The sequence below is a fragment of the Panthera pardus genome, unplaced genomic scaffold, assembly GCF_024362965.1.
Source record: "Panthera pardus isolate Hobbes unplaced genomic scaffold, ASM2436296v1 HiC_scaffold_27, whole genome shotgun sequence".
Classification (NCBI taxonomy): Eukaryota; Metazoa; Chordata; class Mammalia; order Carnivora; family Felidae; genus Panthera; species Panthera pardus.
In genome coordinates, this window is record NW_026526843.1 from 91842679 (window position 1) to 91861371 (window position 18693).

At 39.9% G+C, this 18693-nt stretch overlaps 1 protein-coding gene across 8 annotated transcripts in view; it reads right to left on the reverse strand.

Annotated features, from left to right (window-relative positions):
• The window catches only part of SYTL5 (synaptotagmin like 5), a 270623-nt gene that overhangs the window by 17539 nt on the left and 234391 nt on the right, over nucleotides 1-18693 (reverse strand). For 6 of the 8 annotated variants that reach the window (XR_002071899.2, XM_053891719.1, XM_019417274.2 and 3 more), the window contains exons 10-14: nucleotides 12488-12580; nucleotides 11803-11868; nucleotides 8513-8691; nucleotides 6621-6720; nucleotides 3821-3982 (exon numbers count right to left, since the gene is read on the reverse strand). Coding sequence is in view for 7 of the 8 variants with exons in the window: in XM_053891719.1 (XP_053747694.1) it covers nucleotides 3821-3982; nucleotides 6621-6720; nucleotides 8513-8691; nucleotides 11803-11868; nucleotides 12488-12580 (600 nt within the window). In the remaining variant the exon portion in view is untranslated. The remainder of the gene's footprint in view (nucleotides 1-3820; nucleotides 3983-6620; nucleotides 6721-8512; nucleotides 8692-11802; nucleotides 11869-12487; nucleotides 12581-18693) is intronic. The other 2 variants (XM_019417276.2, XM_019417275.2) reach the window with 1 other exon arrangement.

The window sequence follows — 18693 nt, forward strand, 5'->3', positions numbered from 1 at the left end:
TTCTCTGCAGCTTACACTTTACCTCCTCAGCTGGATAATCTACAAGAAAACATCAAGACTCCGGGCTGCTCATCCTGTAGGTACAGCTGATGAAGTGACTACTGCCTTGAAGTGTCTGAGACAGGAGACTGAAAATGAAGTGACAGCTCTCATAGCTGTCACTACAGAGCCCATACAGCTCCTCCTGAGGACGGGCCACTAAGGGACAGGAGGCAGTGTACAGAGTTATGGTGCACCTGCCCTCCCCATTTCTGGAAGGCATGGCACCTAAGCGAGGCCGAATCTGCAGGCTTTCCTCTATGCGTGTCAGAGACACTTATATGTATCCATAGGTGTCATCTATTTCTTTGCAGAGAAAGATGATCTGGATTAGAGACGTGAACTATATTGAGTTCCCCAGAAGCTGACTCTGAAGTGAGCATTCTTATGCACGTGACTTATTAAGAATTGCTCCCAGAGTGCCGATTCGACGAGGCACATGCACCCCAATGTTTATAGCAGCACTGTGAACAAAGGCCTAACTATGGAAAGAGCCCAAACGTCCATCGACTGATAAATGGATAAAGAAGATGGGGTGTGTGTGTGTATATATATATATATATATATATATATATATATATATGTGTGTGTGTGTGTGTGTGTGTACACACACACACATGCACACACACACACACAGTGGAATATTACTCGGTGATCAAAAAGAATGAAATCTTGCCATTTGCAAGAACATGGATGGAACTAGAACGTATTATGCTAAGCGAAATAAGTCAGTCAGAGAAAGACAAATATATGATTTCACTCATATGTGGAATTTAAGATACAAAACAGATGCACATAAGGGAAGGGAAGCAAAAATAAGATAAAAAACAGAGAGGGAGAGAAACATAAGAGACTCTTAAATACAGAGGACAAACTGAGGGTTGCTGGCGGGGTGTTGGGCGGGGAGAAGGCTAAAGGGGTAAGGGGCATTAAGGAAGGCACTTGTTGGGATGAATACTAGGGGCTATATGCAAGTGCTGAATCACTAAATTCTATTCCTGAAATTATTAGTACACTCTGTTAACTTGGATTTAAATTTAAAAAATAAAAAATAAAAATAAAGCCCTCAACAAAAGAATTGCTCCCAGGACAGACCAGCCAAGGGGTGATGGGAAAAAGGTCAGGGAAGGAGAGGAAGCCAGGTAAGGGCATAGCCTGATCTGGCAGCAAAGCTGTAGAGTCTAAGTAATGCCTTGGGGCACCACTCCTCCCCCCCCCCCCCCCCCCCAGCCGCTCTCAGGGAATTAACTGTGCTTTCAGACTCCCTCATCTATTAGTTATTGGTAAAGGGTTGCCTTGTGGCAGGGCGTATGTAAGCTCCTAGGAGCTTCTGGCTCTCTGCTCACGTGAGAAAAAGCTACAGTAGCCTGAGGAGAGGCTTCTAAACAGAGACTCAGGTGAAAGCTGTTGGAGACAAAACTCCTAACAGTCATGGTGAAAGGAATCCAAGGCGACCTGGTAGAGGACCGAGGAGTCAGAGCTCCTTTCTCTGGAAAGACATTAAATGCAATCAGAACTTTTGAGCAGGCTCAGAGAACTACTTCTCCCTTACGATAGAAAGTGAAATCACTCGGTGGTAATGTGAAGGTGATTGCCACGGAAAGTGGTTGGTCCCTGAGCACAGAGGATGCCTGGGAGAGCTCAGATAGCGCCCCAGTGCACATCCTTCAACCATTTCCAGGCAACTGTCTGGAAGCCTCCAAGTTGTTTTCCAAATACCCCCTCTGTGTTTTAATGTTAAATTTATGACAGACAATTTTATGTATTGAAATGAATGTTACTTGTCCTTCATCTGTGTCCTGCATCGCATAATGTCTCGAACATCTTCTAACTTAAGAGTCTATGGTGCTCACCCATTATGCACAAAAGGAAGAAAGTGACAGGAGACTGTTAAGTCAGATTAAGTGCTATCCTTTATTGTAGGGCTTGTCATTCAATTCCAAGAGACTTAGTGTTATAATGACCAAATATTTCCCCTAGTTCATGTCAGGGGAATGCTAATTCTACTGTGGACTTATTTCTTGTTAATATTGCACTTCCTATTTTTATCATATTTATGTGAGTCATGGGCTTGCAGTTATTTTAAGGACTTTTATTATATTTTATTATCACTTTACCCCAGCCCAAATATACTTCCCTAAGATTTTCCATGAATTATTCACACCAAGCTTAAGGTCTACAATTATAAAACTCCACCAGAAAGCTGTATGTAACTTCTGAGCCTCAATCTCCACACATAACACGGAAATAATGACACTTATCTCACAATGTTTGTTGTACCTTTAGCTGTGAACAGTGCTGCTATTGATGATGATCAATGCATGTTTTGCTGTCTAGCATCCACTCACCCACCATTCATTTAGATTTCCTTTGGGGCAATACCACCTTCAGGACCAGAGTAGGTTCTGATCGTCTTAAGTCAGCTGATGTACCCCACCTCCCCGGCCGGCCACAGCAATTAGCTTAGGATGGGCAACTGATGTAATCAGAATGAGAACCAGGCCCAGGGCACTGGTTGGACTGCTGGAGGAGTAGGAAATCTTTCTTCTCCTGGACAGTGTGGTGCAAGCATGAGAGGCTTCCAGGTGTTGTAGTGGCCAAGAGAAGCATACTGGAACCAGTGAGGGAAGCCAACTGCATGAGGTCTAAAGATGAAGCCGACAGACAGAAGAGAGACCAAGAGTGTCCAGGGCCTTGATAAGATTTGAGCATCTGGATCAAGCCATGCTTGATAATCACTGGCCAATAATTTCCTTTTATTTTTTGAGCAGTATGAGCTGGGGTTTCTGTCACTTGCAACATAGGGACTATAATGTAACATAAATACTACTTAGCATTGACTGAGAGCTTAAAATGTGCCTGACGCAGTACTGTGAGCATCATATAGAGTGCTTCTTCAAGCCTCAGAACATCCCAGTAAGATATATCCAATTATTGTATCACAAATGAGAACACCAAAGCCTGGGAAGTTAAATAATTTGCCTAAGGTCACACAGACAGTCACGAAGCCAGGACTGAACCCCGAAAGTCTGATTTGAGTCTACTATCTTTACCATCATGTTCTCTTTGCCTCTCTGTATATAAAGAACAATCTTTGGTTACGTAAATGTGACCTTTTTTTTTAAATCTCACTTTTGACTTAAAAAATTACTGTAGAGAGACTCCGTTGCATAGAGTGAATCCAAGGTACTGCTGGTCTAGTTCAGAACATGCTATATTGCACTTAATTTCTAGAATCAGCTTTAAGATGGCTTTTCCGAATATAACTCAAGACCTAGGTTAAGAATCTCAAAAGTGGGAATGTAGAAAACCAGATACTTGAGCTACTGGTTACTTCCTTATGTGAGCCAAGGCAAGATCACTCCTGCTTCGGTCTGTCTGAAGAGTGGAGACTCAGGAATAGAGAGAATGCTTTGATACCGATTGGCTCTATGGATCTGTTTTTGCTTATGTGAAATTGAGTACTTTCTATTATGATAGGATCACATAATGCATTCCTTTTGTGTATCCATGGAGACCTGCAAATGATGAACACATTTTTAGCAAGTCAAATTAATAATATACATGACTATGTGACTTGCATTATACAGTCTGTATTAAAGGAGGAGTTCCAAGGAACAGATTTACGTTTATTATATTATTCCAAAATTAGCTGCACTAATCTGTTCAGATTATCACTTGAATATTAGAAGTCTTCAGATTCTTTAGGCCTATGACATCAATTTTGTTCATAACTTGTCTCACTGCAAAACTGTTTAATTAATCTGGAAGCATTTCCTACCTTGGGCTGAAGCACAAACCACTCATCACTTGGATTTTCAAAATTCCATGAGTCAAAAGGAATCTCCACCTCCCCAAGGAAGCTGTTACGTCCAAATCGATCATAATGCCAGACTGAGAGCTGCAGAGTTCTTGTTTCCAGCTGGGTATGGCTGATGGTGTACTGCAAATGAGATTCACAACATCACACTCCACATGGAGGGCTCTGCCCAATTCTACAACGGGCTGAAATGTATTTCCACCATCTTTCGGATATGCATTATGAACCTTATAATATGAACATTATATATAATGCATACACAATATGCATTATAACATTATAATATGAACAACAAACACAAAAACTTTATTTTTCTTTGTTTACGCTACAACTGGGGTTCTATTCCATAAACTGATTTTGTGTTAGACCTTGCGCTGAAAGATATTTCAGCAAATCATTGAGGACAAAGTCAGTAAACTTCAAATATATTAATAAGTGATGAAGCTTGTCTCCTTTCCAGTTTTACTTGGGTTTCATTTGCTAATCATTTCTCCAACATCTACTCTGTAAGCTTAAGGTTTGATATATCAACTCTCCAACTTTTTTTTTAATGTTTATTTATTTTTGAGAGAGAGAGAGAGCGAGTGAGCGAGAGAGCACACTAGCAGGAGAGGGGCAGAGATGGAGAGGGAGACACAGAATCCGAAGTAGGCTCCAGGCTCTGAGCTGTCAGCATAGAGCCTGACAAGGGACTCAAACTCATGAATCGTGACATCATGACCTGAGCCGAAGTCAGACACTCGACCAATGGAGCCACTCAGGTGCCCTCCAACTTCTTTTATTTTATTCATAATGAGAACCCCCAAATCCAGAAAAGTGTTGTCAGTGAGTGTGGGGAATAAGCTTAGGAATTCCCTGAGCTTGCACTGATGGGTTAAGGAGGCATAAAGAATTAGAAAGTCATAGGATGAACACACCCAACTTTGGGTAAACAAGATTAGGTAAACAGGGCAAAGGCCCCCAGTATAGGACAAAGATATAGGAATAGAAAGGCCTCAGGACGAAAGCATGAAAACTGAGGTAAACAAGATTAGGAATTCAGGGTGGAAACGCCCCTCAACCTAATACAACAGCAGAAAGCTGCTTTCACAGGAAGGAAGGACCAAAATAGGTAAACAGGTAAACAGGACTTTAGATCCCAGCAGGGCAAAGTTGCCAAGAGTGGAGCTAATTAGCAAAAGAAAGGTGCCTTGTTGGCCCTGAGGTAGCATGCTCCGTCTTTCTTGCGCCCTAGGCCAGTTTAGGTAAACAGGTGGGGCCTCATGTATGCTATAAACAACCTTATGCCTAGCACCAGAATTTTGTTTTGTATTGACCCAAACCCCTAACACCACGTATCTTCAAAACCCCCTTGCCCCCATGCCTATGAGTTAATGTTCACAGTTTCATTGTCTCTTTGTGCACACCCATCAGGCTTATAAGCCTTCCTTTTTTTTTATTTTCAATTTTATTTTATTTTTTTAATTTACATCCAAATTAGTTAGCATATAAGCCTTCTGATCCTAATAAAAACGGAGCAAGGACCCTTACTCTGGGCACTTTTCTCCTCTGGGACATTAGCCTCTCTCACATTTCAATCCTGCATCTGCTCTCTTGCTGGACAAGAGAGAACGACAGACCCAGAGTCTACAATAAGTGAGAAACTTGCAAACACCAAACTCCATAAAGGGTAGCATAAGTGCAGGAATAAAGAGACAAATATGTAGACTGAGCAGAAAGAAAATATTGCTGGGGTAGCTTTTCTTTTTCCAGCAGAACATTATCCACTGACTCATGCCTACACACCCTCAAATCTCCTGCTTGCAACTACCACCTGAGACACACTTCAGACCTCTTCTTGATCTTGGATTTACATCCTTACCTGTCCTTACTTTTCCTGACATGGTTAACCTTGGCTTCCTGCTTCCTGAATTTGCCAGGTCACTCTATCTATTCTGCTTGGGCTCAGCTTTGCTATCCTATTATGGCCACTGGATTCACCCCCTGCCTATATTCATTCGTTCCCATTTTGATCTATCTTCATATTGGCTCCTGCTTCTAAACGTGACCCCACTGATGGATGTTCCCATTCACCAATTTCCCGCTATGGTGGACTCTGACTCCATCACTCTGGGCACAAGGTCGATAAATTTCCCTGCAACTAGCAATAACTTCTACATTCCAGTCTCCTCAGATCGTTCTTACCAGGCTAGATTGGCCCAGGGTGAGAGAAGGGGTTGTCACATAGAAGCCCATGGGGAAAAGTCATGTCTCTAGGATTGGAGACTAGCCAAATCCAACCTTGCATCTCCACTGTTCATTACCCACAAGCCTAAATTTAGCCAAATTCTGAAAGCTCACAAGAAACAGTACATATTCATGCTGTGCTAGCAGAACAATGAGTGTGTACAAAGTGACTTCCTGAGTTAGTGTCAAAATCGTGACAAACTCCTCTTAAGGGGAACTAGGAAAAAAAATAGCTTTCCCAAGTGTGAAATGTCTTTTAGACAAGATGCACCAGCTCAAATGTAATTTCACTGGATCATATTTACTTAAGGTGTAACTTTAGCAGCAGCAGAGAAATAAGCAGAGTAAGAGCGATTTACAGTTGTTCTCTTCCAAGAACTGTCAGGAAAGCCAAGGGTATTACACTAATTTATTCACATTCTACTTTTCTAAAAGATATTTACGCCTGGACATGCAAATCCTCCAAAGTTACTTTTAAACCCAGTGAGGGTGTGAACAGTATCACCCGAGTTAATACGAGAGCGCACGTACTTACCTTTAATGTCTCGTTGAATTCTGGATTGGTGCCTGTTCTGATCTTGGTCTTGCGTTTGTTGTTTCTGGACTTGTCAGGAAGAAGGTACGACTTGACATAACTGTAAACGATAACACATGAAAGTAATTATTGGGAAACTTTTACTTTGCAAGAAATAGGGGCTTCAGCGAATAAAAGAGGTGAAAGGAATAGGCCAGCACACATGAGAAACAAAAGAGAATATAGTCTGCACAGCAGGACACCTTAAAATATAACTCTGGACCTTCAATAAGAGAAAAGTAGTATAGTGATAAATAGTGTGGGATCTGGAGTCGATCCAACTAGGTCTGAATCACTCCATGCCTCACTGGTTTTGGTAAACTCAAGAAATTACTTAACCTCTCTATGCCTCAGTTTCTTCATCTGTAAAACTGGGATAGTAACAGTAACTTATAGCATTCTAAGAATTAAATTGGTTGATACGTACGGGGAGCTGACATATTATACTACTCAATAAATGTCATCTATTTATAGGATCAATGGTCTCAGAAAATACCACAGGGTTGTATTCTTCTCCATTCAGATGTCAGGACTTAAGATGAGTGGAATCAATGGTGATGGGTAAATGAAGGAAAATGACAGAAAAGAACAAATAGGAAATCATAACCTGATGTCACAATAACAATTCTACCCAACACCTTGTGTTGAGCTATCCCAGGAGTCTCTTGGAGCGGGGGCATCCAAGTCAAGGCAAACTTAGAAATGTACAAGACTGCAATGTACAAGAGGGTGAGGCACATCTACCAGAGCTCTAAATGACCTGTTTCCATGCTACTCTAAATGACTATATTGGTCCTGAAGCCCGCTGATAGTTAGCTGAGGAAGTAGGTAGACCAAACTATTCTCTGATCTTAAGACACTTGGAAACAGCTTCTTTGAGTTGTGTATTGAACCTAGGTCACCTATTATGAAGGAAAGGGGTGACATAACACAGCAGGCCTCATTTTGCTGTCCTGAGAAACACTTGCTTACAAGGTTAGCGGTTGGCTGGCATCTGGAAACTTGGATTCCGGGAGGATTCTCATCACTTCCAGAACAGATAAAGGGGCTCACTGTGACTAAACTATGTGTAAAAAATAATATGGCTTATGCAGAACACCTGCTCTCCTTCTGGGACACTGGAATTTTGGTATGTGACCAGCTGAGTCTCTAAATGAGCTCCTCTGGTGGACAACATTGTACATATGCTGCCATAACTTGTTGCTGGGAAAATTAAGCACATCCTGTGTAACTCCAGTGGGAAAGGACACTTGGAGGTTTAAGCCTGGATTCTTTAGAACTTCACCACATATGCCTTTTTTCTTTGCTGATTATCACTACATGTGGAGTTCCGGGAGTCCTCCTAGTAAACCAGCAAACCTGGCAGTGATCTTGGGAAGCACTGACACATCTTTCCTCTAGTTCCCTTCCAATGTGTCATGGTCCCCATCTGCCTCCCAGCTGATACCTGGAATCCTGAGAGCCTCAAAATTGTCCTTTTGAGTCGTTCAAGTGGGTTAACAGCTTGGTGATTTTCTCTGGAGGTTCTCCCAGAACAGGACACTCACACATCCTGGGGTGTGCCCATGTGTCAGCCAGCCTGTATCTCAAACGGCTGCCTCTGCGTAAACTACAAATGTGCCAGTCCTGAATCACGGTGACTAACAGCTTTTTAAAAACTCAGATAATCACGGACAAAATCATTATATGTACACCTAAGAGAATATCTGGAAGTGTAGCACAGGAGAAAAGGGACAACCTCCTGAAAAGGCTCCGAATCAAGAGGAATGCTAAGAGTCTTCTGAAACAAAAACACACATACTGACAAAGGAAGCAGTGATTGAAAGAGTCTGAGGAATATGCTATATGCTTACGCATCTGTCCTCTGTTTCTTTTCATCTCCTATGGCCAGATTTCTGCAGTTCTTGACAAAAATGTAGAGCCCGCCAGTTTTGTAGCAGTAGCTGATGTGAAGAAGGATTTCACCACTGACCTTCACATTGCCATAGTCTCCTGTTTCACTGTAAACACTCATCATGCTGTTAAGGCTGGTCTGGAATAAACGAGATGAAGACAGGTGTCCGGTGTTATTCTCATTGTCTCCTCACAGAAGCCACCCCCTTCATTCAATTACAATTCTTATTCGTTATAATGAGCAGGAAGGTGTAGGGTGAGAGAAGAAAGCAAAAATCACTTGTTTTGCTTGTTTCTCTGGTATTGTATAAAGTCCAAGCCTGGGAAGGGACAAGAAGATTTAAGGAGCATTAGTAAGGGAGGCAGGAAACTTGCTGAGAAGGGAAGCATTGCCTTTCTGGGTGGCAAATAGCCTTTGTTTATTCACTTCTAATGAATACAGGGTCACTGAGGCATTTCCAATCCCACATCCTCTCCCGATTCATGTAGCTTTCACCTTTCTCACTGGTAGACTCAAGGTCTGTCTACTTCAAGGTCTAGAATGCATCCATCAGGACAAAGAAAAGCTCATATATTCTGTGCCAGCAGGAGACACAAGGTTTCCTCTCTGACACCCCCAGAGAGCATCCCATCAGTCTCTGGGAAGCCGTAACGGCAGCTTTAACAAGGGCAGGCCAGAAGAACATCATATACCCTTGGCTGTTGTGAATTCCCTGAGCAGCTGTTGTGGTCACATGGGTAGTATGAGACCAGAACTTTGTAAACCTCTATAAAATAACAACCCACAAAATCGGAGAGTAAGCAAAAAAATTACACACCAACCAACAAATAAAATAAAACGTGAGAGAAAAACAGTCCAAATCTACCCGAATGAATAAATGGCAAGGGACATATTTAAATTAAATGTAACAAAAGTATCCTTGAGTGCCCAAACTGTATCTTAGCAACACAACTGTCGCAAGAGACCACTTGAAAGGCTTTCATGAGTGACCCAGTAGTTTCAAAAGCCCTGTCTGTGAACTAGTGGGAAGGATTATAGTGAGTACAAAGAGAGCCCAGGCTTCCCACTTTTCAGATATGCCTAACAAAAGTCATCATGTTCCTCTAGTTACTCAGAGTAGAGACCGATCAAAGAACAGGATGTGGGTGATGTGCCTAGCATCTCTTCTCAGCTGGAGTCTAGGGCTTAAGAATTCCATGATTACTTAAAAATGATAATTTCAAGAGAGCCAGTGAGTGATCTAATTTGTCTTTCCCAGTCCTAAAACGCAACAAATTTTTCATAATAACAGGTGGCTTTGAGCAGTGCTTTTCAAACTTTAATTGCACATAAATCACCTGGGGATCTCTGTCAAATGATGATTCGGGTCCAGTTAGTCCCCAGTGGGGTCTGAGAGTCTGCTTTTCTAACAAACGCCTAGGCCCACAGCTTCCAAAATGTGTATTGAGGCATCCCAGAGTACCGCAGCACATGCACAGGGGCAGTACAGGATATTTTAAAGTTTCAAGGGAAACACAGCGACATCTATCAGACATGGTACAAACTGTTTACGGTAGTTCACGATGTCAACATTAAATCACAATTTATTCTTTTCAGGTAAGTCCTAACGGTGTGAAGCTGAGTTTTTGACAGTTGCCATGAAGAAAAAAAAAAAAAAAAGTGCTGCATAAAAATCAACGTGGAACAGGAAATAAAAGAGGTGCTGTTCAATCAGAGTCCAAGATTTGACAAGTTGTGAAGTGCCCAACAGGCAACCACATCCCATTAGTAAGGAATAAGAGCTATTTAAGAGTGGAATAAAAATATTTTTCTTTCAATGTATGTGTATTATTGTTCCACCTGTCTACTAAGTTGTTTGCATAGCAGTGCTTATTAAGTTTTTTAACCTAACTGATGTGGAAAACAAAGGCAAAAGAAATCTATAAAAAATTAAATTTTCCATTTCAGCCCATTGACAAGTCTGAGACAGGCAGGGTGACTTTCCTCCAGGAACTCAACTGCCTTGATGCTAATACTTTGCTAGAGGCAAAAGGCAACCTTAGCTTGACATCAGCCTGACCTCCAGGACCCTGTAAGTCTCTAACATAAAAATCCCTTTGGAAACTTCCTTTATCTCTACCCACCGCTCCCCCTCTCCCTGCAAGATACATGTTAGCAATCATCCTCCAAGCATACGGCCCCCTGGTATACATCTGAAGGGTCTCGTGACTAAGGTTTTACTAGACTATGTAAATACCCTTACCTTTCACAGCAGCTAGCCCCTCAAGGTCCCGGAAATCTTGCTTCCAAATTCCTTAGAGGCTTATACTATCCCTCACCCCCTCCCACTTTGAAAGTATATAACCAGTCCACTCCTCACACCCCCAGTGCAGCTCTTTCTGCCCACAGAAAGCTCTTCCTGCCTGTCCCTGTGCTTTCACAAAACCACCTTTTTCCACCAAAGACATCTCAAGAATTCTTTCTTGGCTGTTCACTCCCAGACCCCAACATTTCACATCACTAACTACTCGATACATGGGCTGGTCAGGTGTTATTTTTGGCTCAGGAGTAGGATCAAAGAATCACTAGGGGTTCTGTGAATGGACAGTGTGAGAGTCTCTGCCCTAGGGGATGCGATGTTGCTGGTGCATAGACTATGCTTTGACTTTCAAGGGCTTCGAGAATACGCCTCTACTCCCTGTTACAGAAGACGAAAGTCTAGCCTCCAGAAATTACTGGCAGAGCCAAGGCAGGAAGCAAGATCTTCAGATTTTTAGTCTGAGGACCTCCCTACCATGCCTCCCCACTAAGTTGTGTCGACATCACATCCCTCAGTAGCCACATTTTCAAAAAGGTCCTCAGTAAGCAGGGGGGCCCTATAGATAGAAGAAAATGTAAGAACCCACAAATGCTGGAGCTTGGGAGAAATTAAGGCAATTTTGCTCCTAACCGACCGGTATGCTCTTAACCAAGTTAATGTGATTTAAAATAAAGATGTTCATTTCAAAGAGGTTTCATAAATGGTAAATCATTTTGAACCATGTGCCTTTTGACTGGCACTCAGGTTCTCATGTTTAATGATCTTTTCTTCCCTTGGACTACTTGGATTCTGATAATGTTGTTTACCCTTTAAAGAGAAACTCTGGTTAATTACACACAAGGCAGGAAAAGATAAATGCTGGAAAATGTGCCCACCTTATCAGATTTCCCGTACCATGAAATTTGTGAAGTATGGTTGGAAAGAAGGCCAAGGAAAGACTGAAAACTCACAGTGTCTGAGTCAGCATCAGGGACATTCAGGTAGGTCCACTTCCTGTCAGAGCCTGCTGGAGAACTCTTTAAGAAAGTCGCCCAAAGGTCAAAAGGAAAAAGGGTATTAGAGCAACAGACAGAAATCAGAGAAGCAAAAAAAAAAAAAAAAAAAAAAGACCTACAGGCATATACACATAGATGGATATGAGGACACGGGGGCTCCTAAAGCCTACTTCTCAAGCAAAGCCTTGAACATGAAAGTAAGAATGGACTTTATTCTACAGGCAGTGAAAAGCTATGGACAGTGTCTGAGTAGGAGAGAAACCCGACTGGGTATGCATTTGAGGAAAACGACTAGCAGCAGCATGGTGGACGGTTGGGAAATTGAGAGAACGGGGGCAGGGAAATAAATGTATGCAGAGAACTATGATAGTTTATAGGTTTGAGGTGATGAGAGCCTGAACCGGGGAGGGAAGATGTTTTAAAAACTGGGCGAGGACCATGGAAGGAGAGGGAAGGAAAAACCCATACAAAATTAGACCAAAAAGTTTTCTGTGGCCAAAAGGCAAGCAGGTGATTATAATGACGTTTAACTCACTATCACACATATTCCCAAGAACATTCCTATCTCCTTTGAAAAAAAGTACAGAGAATCAACAAGAGAAAGAAGCAACTTCCAGTCACAGGCTAGATAAATGCTTACGGTTGACAGGCCACTTGCTAGACTGTGGGTGTTTGCCGAAAACCGTGAGGACACTAAGTCATTAATGCCTTCCCCAGTCTCTTCCAAGGAGTCCTAAGGAAGGAGGACAACATCAGTGCTTTAGTTTCTTTCTTTCCTAGAAAGAGTTTTCACTTCCAAAACCACTTTGTTTTTAAATACCTGAACTATTAGATACAAATATCTATAAATCACCTTATTCTGAGGTTTTTCTCTTTTGCTATCCATTCAACGTGAATTATTTCATCAGAGGATTGGGGTCTCCTTCCTACTGGTGCTTGTTTTATGAAAAGAACATGAAATTTAGAATCACACAAACCTGGGTGTTCAATTTCTACCTCCCTGATCTCTAAGCTTTGGGCAAGGTACTTAAATTATTTAACTAAAAAGAAAATGGGTTTATGCATGTGTGTACACTGTCAATATGGGGAAATAGATCTTAAAAACCTCTCCAACAGAATTAACTCTTTTAGACACTGGATTCTTGTCCAAAATTCCAGATTCTGCTTTTCTTCTCCTACATGATAAAGTGGTTTTTCCTTTGGTTAATCATGCAATGCATTTTTACAGTAAAAATTTGCAAGCAATATAGATAAATATAAATTAAACTCAGGACTCCCACTAATATCTTAATGATCAAGTTTCAATAGTTTTATGATATGTACACACACATGCCTACATATACAACCACACATAAATGGAATATATCATGCATACTTTTTTTACATGAACACCTTTTTTGCTTCTCCTCTCCTCCGTCTCCTCTCACCCCAGGTTAAACTAATATTTTATATATTCTATTCCATATGTCCTTATTTATGCGAAAAATCATATAAAATTGTGCACACAGAAATCTGAGCAGTCATACATAAGAATTTCCTTTAACCATGTTGTTATAAATTGAGATATATCTATCTATATATCTATCTCTCTCTCTCTCTCTCTCTCTATATATATATATATATATCTATATATCTATATATATATATATAATTCTGTGCTTTAAACTAAAATTCTAAAATATCACACATGGAGAAAAGTGCATCAAACATAATTGTACAGTATAATAATATTAAGTGATCGAGTAGAAGCCCCCTTTGTGCTCTGTCAATGTCACAGACCTCTTTCTCTCATCTTTGAAATAATATCTTAACTCTTATGGTAATCACATCTTTACTTTTCTTTCTATTTTTGCTACCTAAGCATTCATTCCTAAACAATATATTGTTTTCCCTGTTTCTAAATTGTATGTAAATACAATTAAATGTAAGAGGCTCTTTTGGGTTTTGCCTCTTTGTCTCGACATTATAGTCTTTTAAGAGTCATCCAAGTTGTTGCATAATGTTATCATTTGTTCATTTTTATTTATTAGTCAATGGTTTCATACCCCACACTTTATCCATTTTCTGTTGCTAAATGTTTGGGTTGTTTCCAGAGTTTTTTCTATCATTATCAAAGTTGCTATGAATATTCTTTTTCGGTTATTTTTTTGAGAGAGAGAGAGACAAAGAACAAGGAAGTAAGTGCGTGCACACGAGTGGGGGAGAGGCAGAGGCCAAATCCCAAGCCCACTCTGTGTGCTGTCCCTGCAGAGCCCATCGCAGGGCTCCAACTCATGAACTCATTCATTGCCCACCCCGGTCTGCTCTGGCAATCACCAGTTTCTTCTCTGTACTTATAGGTCTAGTTCTGCTTTTTATTAGTTTATTCATTTGTTTTTTTTAACATTCCACATATAAGTGAAATCATATGGTATTTGTCTTTCTCGGACTTTTTTCACATAGAATTCTGCCCTCTAGGTCCATCTGTGTGTGTGTGGATATATCTTTATCCACTCATCTATGGATGCTTAGGCTGCTTCAATATCTTGGATATTACGAATAATGCTACAATAAATGTAGGGGTGCGTATATCTTTTCAATTTACTTTTTTGTCTTATTTGGATAAGTACCCAGTAGTGGAATTACTGGATTATATGGAAATTCCCTTAATTTTTTTTTTAATTTTTTTAATGTTTATTTATTTTTGAGACAGAGAGAGACAGAGCATGAATGGGGGAGGGTCAGAGAGAGAGGGAGACACAGAATCGGAAGCAGGCTCCAGGCTCTGAGCTGTCAGCACAGAGCCTGACGCGGGGCTCGAACTCACAGACTGTGAGATCATGACCTGAGCCAAAGTCGGACGCTTAACCAACTGAGCCACCCAGGCGCCCCATCCCTTGTTAATTTTTTGAGGACCTTCCATACTGTTTTTCACAGAGGCTACATCAATTTGCATTCCCACCAACAGTGCATGAAGGGTCCTTTTTCTCCACATCCTCATCAACACTTGTTATTTCTTGTCTTTTTGATTCTAACCATTCTGACAAGTGTAAAGTGACAGCTCATTGTGGTTTTAATTTGCATTTCTCTGATGATTAGTGATGCTAAGCATCTTTTCAAGTGTTTGCTGGAAATCTGTACCTTTTCTTTGGGAAAATGTTTATTAAGGCCCCTTGCTCACAGTTTAATCGGATTTGAGTTGTATAACATCCCTCTATATTTTGGACATTAAGCCCTTAACGGATAAAACATTTGTACATATATTCTCTCATTCAGTAGGTTGCCCTTTTTTGTTGTTGACAGTTTCCTTCATGGGACAAAAGCTTGTTATTTCGGTGTAGTCCCAATAGTTTAATTTTGCTTTCATTTCCCTTGCCTGAGGAGACATATCTAGAAAAATATTTCTACAGCAGATATGAAAGAAATTACTTCCTATATTTTTTTGCTAGAACTTTTATGGTTTCAGGTCACACATTTAGGTCTTTAATCCATTTTGAGTTTGTTGTTGTGTGTGGTGTAAGAAGCTAGTCCAGTTTCATTGTTCTGCATGTTGCTGTCCAGTTTTCCCAGCACCATTTGTTGGAAAGACCGTCTTTTCCCCCACTGCATATTCTTGTCTCCTTTGCAATAGATTAATTGACCATCGAAGTGTGGGTTTATTTCTGAACTCTACATTCTGTTCCATTGACCTATGTGTCTCTTTATGTGCCAGTGCCATACTCCTTAGTACAGATTTGTAGTAGATCTTGAAATCTGGGATTGTGATACCTCCAGCTTTTTCTTTTTCAAGATTGCTTTGGCTATTCAGGGTCTTTTCTGGTTCCATACAAATTTTAGGATTATTTGTTCTAGTTCTGTGAAAAATGTTGTTGGTATTTTGGTAGGGATTGCATTAAATCCATAGATCGTTTTGGGTAGTATGAACACTTTAACAATATTGGATCTTCCACTCCATGAGCATGGAATATCTTTCCATTTGCTTAAGTGCTCTTTCTTTCATCACTGTTTTATAGTTTTCAGACTATGAGTCTTTCACCTTCTTGATTAATTTTATTTCCAGGTATTTTATTATTTGTGGTGCAATTGTAAATGGGATCATTTTCTTAATTTCTCTTTCTGCTACTTCATTATTAGTATATAGAAATGCAACAGATTTCTGTGTATTAATTTTGTATCCTATGACTTTAGTGAATTCACTCATCAGTTCTAGTAGTTTTTTGGTGGAGTCTTAAGGGTTTTCTATATACAGTATCATGTCATATGCAAATACTGAGCATTTTACTTCTTCCTTATCAATTTGGATGCCTTTTGTTTCCTTATTGTTGTGGCTAGGACATGGAGCACTATGTTGCATAAAAGTGGTAAGAGTAGACATCTTTGCCTTGTTTCTGATCTTAGAGGAAAAGCTCTCAGTTTACCACCATTGAGTATGATGTTTGCGCTCAGCTTTTTCATATATGGCCTTTATGTTAAGATATGTTCCCCCTAGTTTCCCTTTGTTCAGGGTTTTTATTATGAATGGATATTGTACTTTGTCAAATGCATCTGATGATCATATGGTTTTCCTTTGTCTTGTTAATGTGATGTATAATGTTAATTAATTTGTGAATAATGAACCACACTTGCATCCCTGGGATAAATCCCACTTGATTGTGAATGATTTTTTTAAGTTTACTTATTTATTTTTGAGAGCGAGCGAGCGAGAGAGAGCGAGAGAGAGCGAGCGAGCGAGCAGGGGAGGGGCAGAGAGAGGGGGAGAGATAGAATTCCAAGCAGGCTCTGTACTGTCAGCACAGAGCCCAATGTGAGGCTTGAACTCAGGAACTATGAGATCATGACCTGAGCCGAAACTAAGAGTCAGATATTTAACCAACTGAGTCACCCAGGCATCCCGTGGTGAATTATTTTTTAAATGTGCTGTTGGATTTGGTTTACTAATATTTTATGGAGGATTTTTGCATCTCTGTTCAGCAGAGATATTGGCCTATAGTTTTCTTTTTGTAGTGTCTTGATTTGGTTTTGTTATCAGTGTAATGCTGGCCTTGTAGAATTCATGTGAAAGTCTTCTTCCTCTTCTATGTTTTAGAAATTTTGAGAAAAATAGGTATTAATTCTTCTTCAAATATTTGGTAGAACTCACCTGTGAAGCCATCTGGTCCTGGACTTTTGTTTGTTGGGAGTTTTTCGATTACTGATTCAATTTCATTGTTACTAATTGGTCTGTTCAAATCTTCTATTTCTTTTTGATTCAGTTTTGGTGTTGAAGTCCTTTACCTTTTGTTCATCTGGGCAACTCTGTATCTCATTTTCAGTTCTGAATAACTTTGCTGAGTATTCTTGATTGTAGGTTTTTTTTTTTTTTCCAGCACTTTGAATATACCATGCCACTCCCTTCTAGCCTGGAAAGTTTCGGATGAAAACTCAGCTGATAGACACATGGTGTTTCCCTTGTATGTAACTATTTTCTCTTGCTGCTTTTGAGGGCACTTGTTGGGATGAGCATTGGGTATTATATGGCAACCAATTTGTCAATAAATTGTATTAAAAAATAAAATTCTCTATCATTATTTTTTTCCACTTTAATTATTATGTGTGTTGATGTGAACCTCCTTGGGTTGATTTTATTGTGGACTCCCTGTGCCTTTTTGACATGGATGTTTATTTCCTTACCCAGATTATGGAATCTTTCAGCTATTATTTCTTTAAATAAGTTTCTGCCTACTTTTCTCTCTCCTTTTCTTCTGGGATCCCTATAATGTAAATATTATTATGCTTAATGATGTCACTGAATTCCCATAAGCTATTCTAATTTTGTATTATTCTTTTTTCTCATTGCTGTTCAGCTTGTTTGCCTCCCACTACCCTGTCTTCCAGATCATCTATTTGTTCTTCTTCATATTCTAATCTGCCATTGATTCCCTCTAGTATATTTTTAATTTCAATTATGGAGTTTTCTAGGATCAGGAGTAGTTTCATAATGTTGGAATTAGCTGTTCTTTAAAGGTTGAACACAAGTAAGCTTTGAAACCATTTGATCTTATTACCCCACCCCCTTTTGTGGTAGATTTTAAAATACTTTACAGGTTTTCTTTTTTACTCTAGTAAATAACAGTGAGCTTTAGAACCCAAGTTTCCTGGCTTGCTTTGGAAAATTATACTACTGTCATTTAACATTGTTTTATAACTTTCTTTCAAAGAGTTCACATTCCATTATAGCAATTACACAAATCAGAATATCAAGGTATTAGAACTAGAAGGAAACTTAATAATTTAACTCAACCTTCTGATTTCAAAAACGAGTTCACGTTTGCACTAAATTTTACATAATTTAATCTCATTTATGAAGGTAGTTTATTAGGGGTAACTTGAGATGTACAAATGTTCATATAAAATATACAGTCAGATAAATCTGGTAATATATGATTTAGAAAATGTTACCATCCTTCATTTTCCAGGTTTAGATTAAGTGATGTTAAGCCAGGAGTTGAAATCCCCAAGAGGTATTTTTTTTAGGGATAATCTTCACCCATTAACCTGATTACCAGTTAACTTTTCTAAATCATTATTTTTTCTTTTTTTTTTTAATTTAGAGAGAGAGAGAGAGAGAGAGAGCGAGCACATGAGCAAGCAGGGGAAGGGGAGAAGGAAAGAGAATCTCAAGCAGGCTCCACATTCAACATAGAGCTCGAAGACGTGGGACTTGACCTCACAACAATGAGATCATGACCTGACCTTAAATCAAGAGTTTGACTCAACCAACTGAGCCACTCCAGGAGCCCTTCTAAAACATGCTTTAGTTGTTTTTATATATTGGTTGTGAAGACCAGTAGAAACAGATTCCCATATATCTTCACTTTATTCTCACCT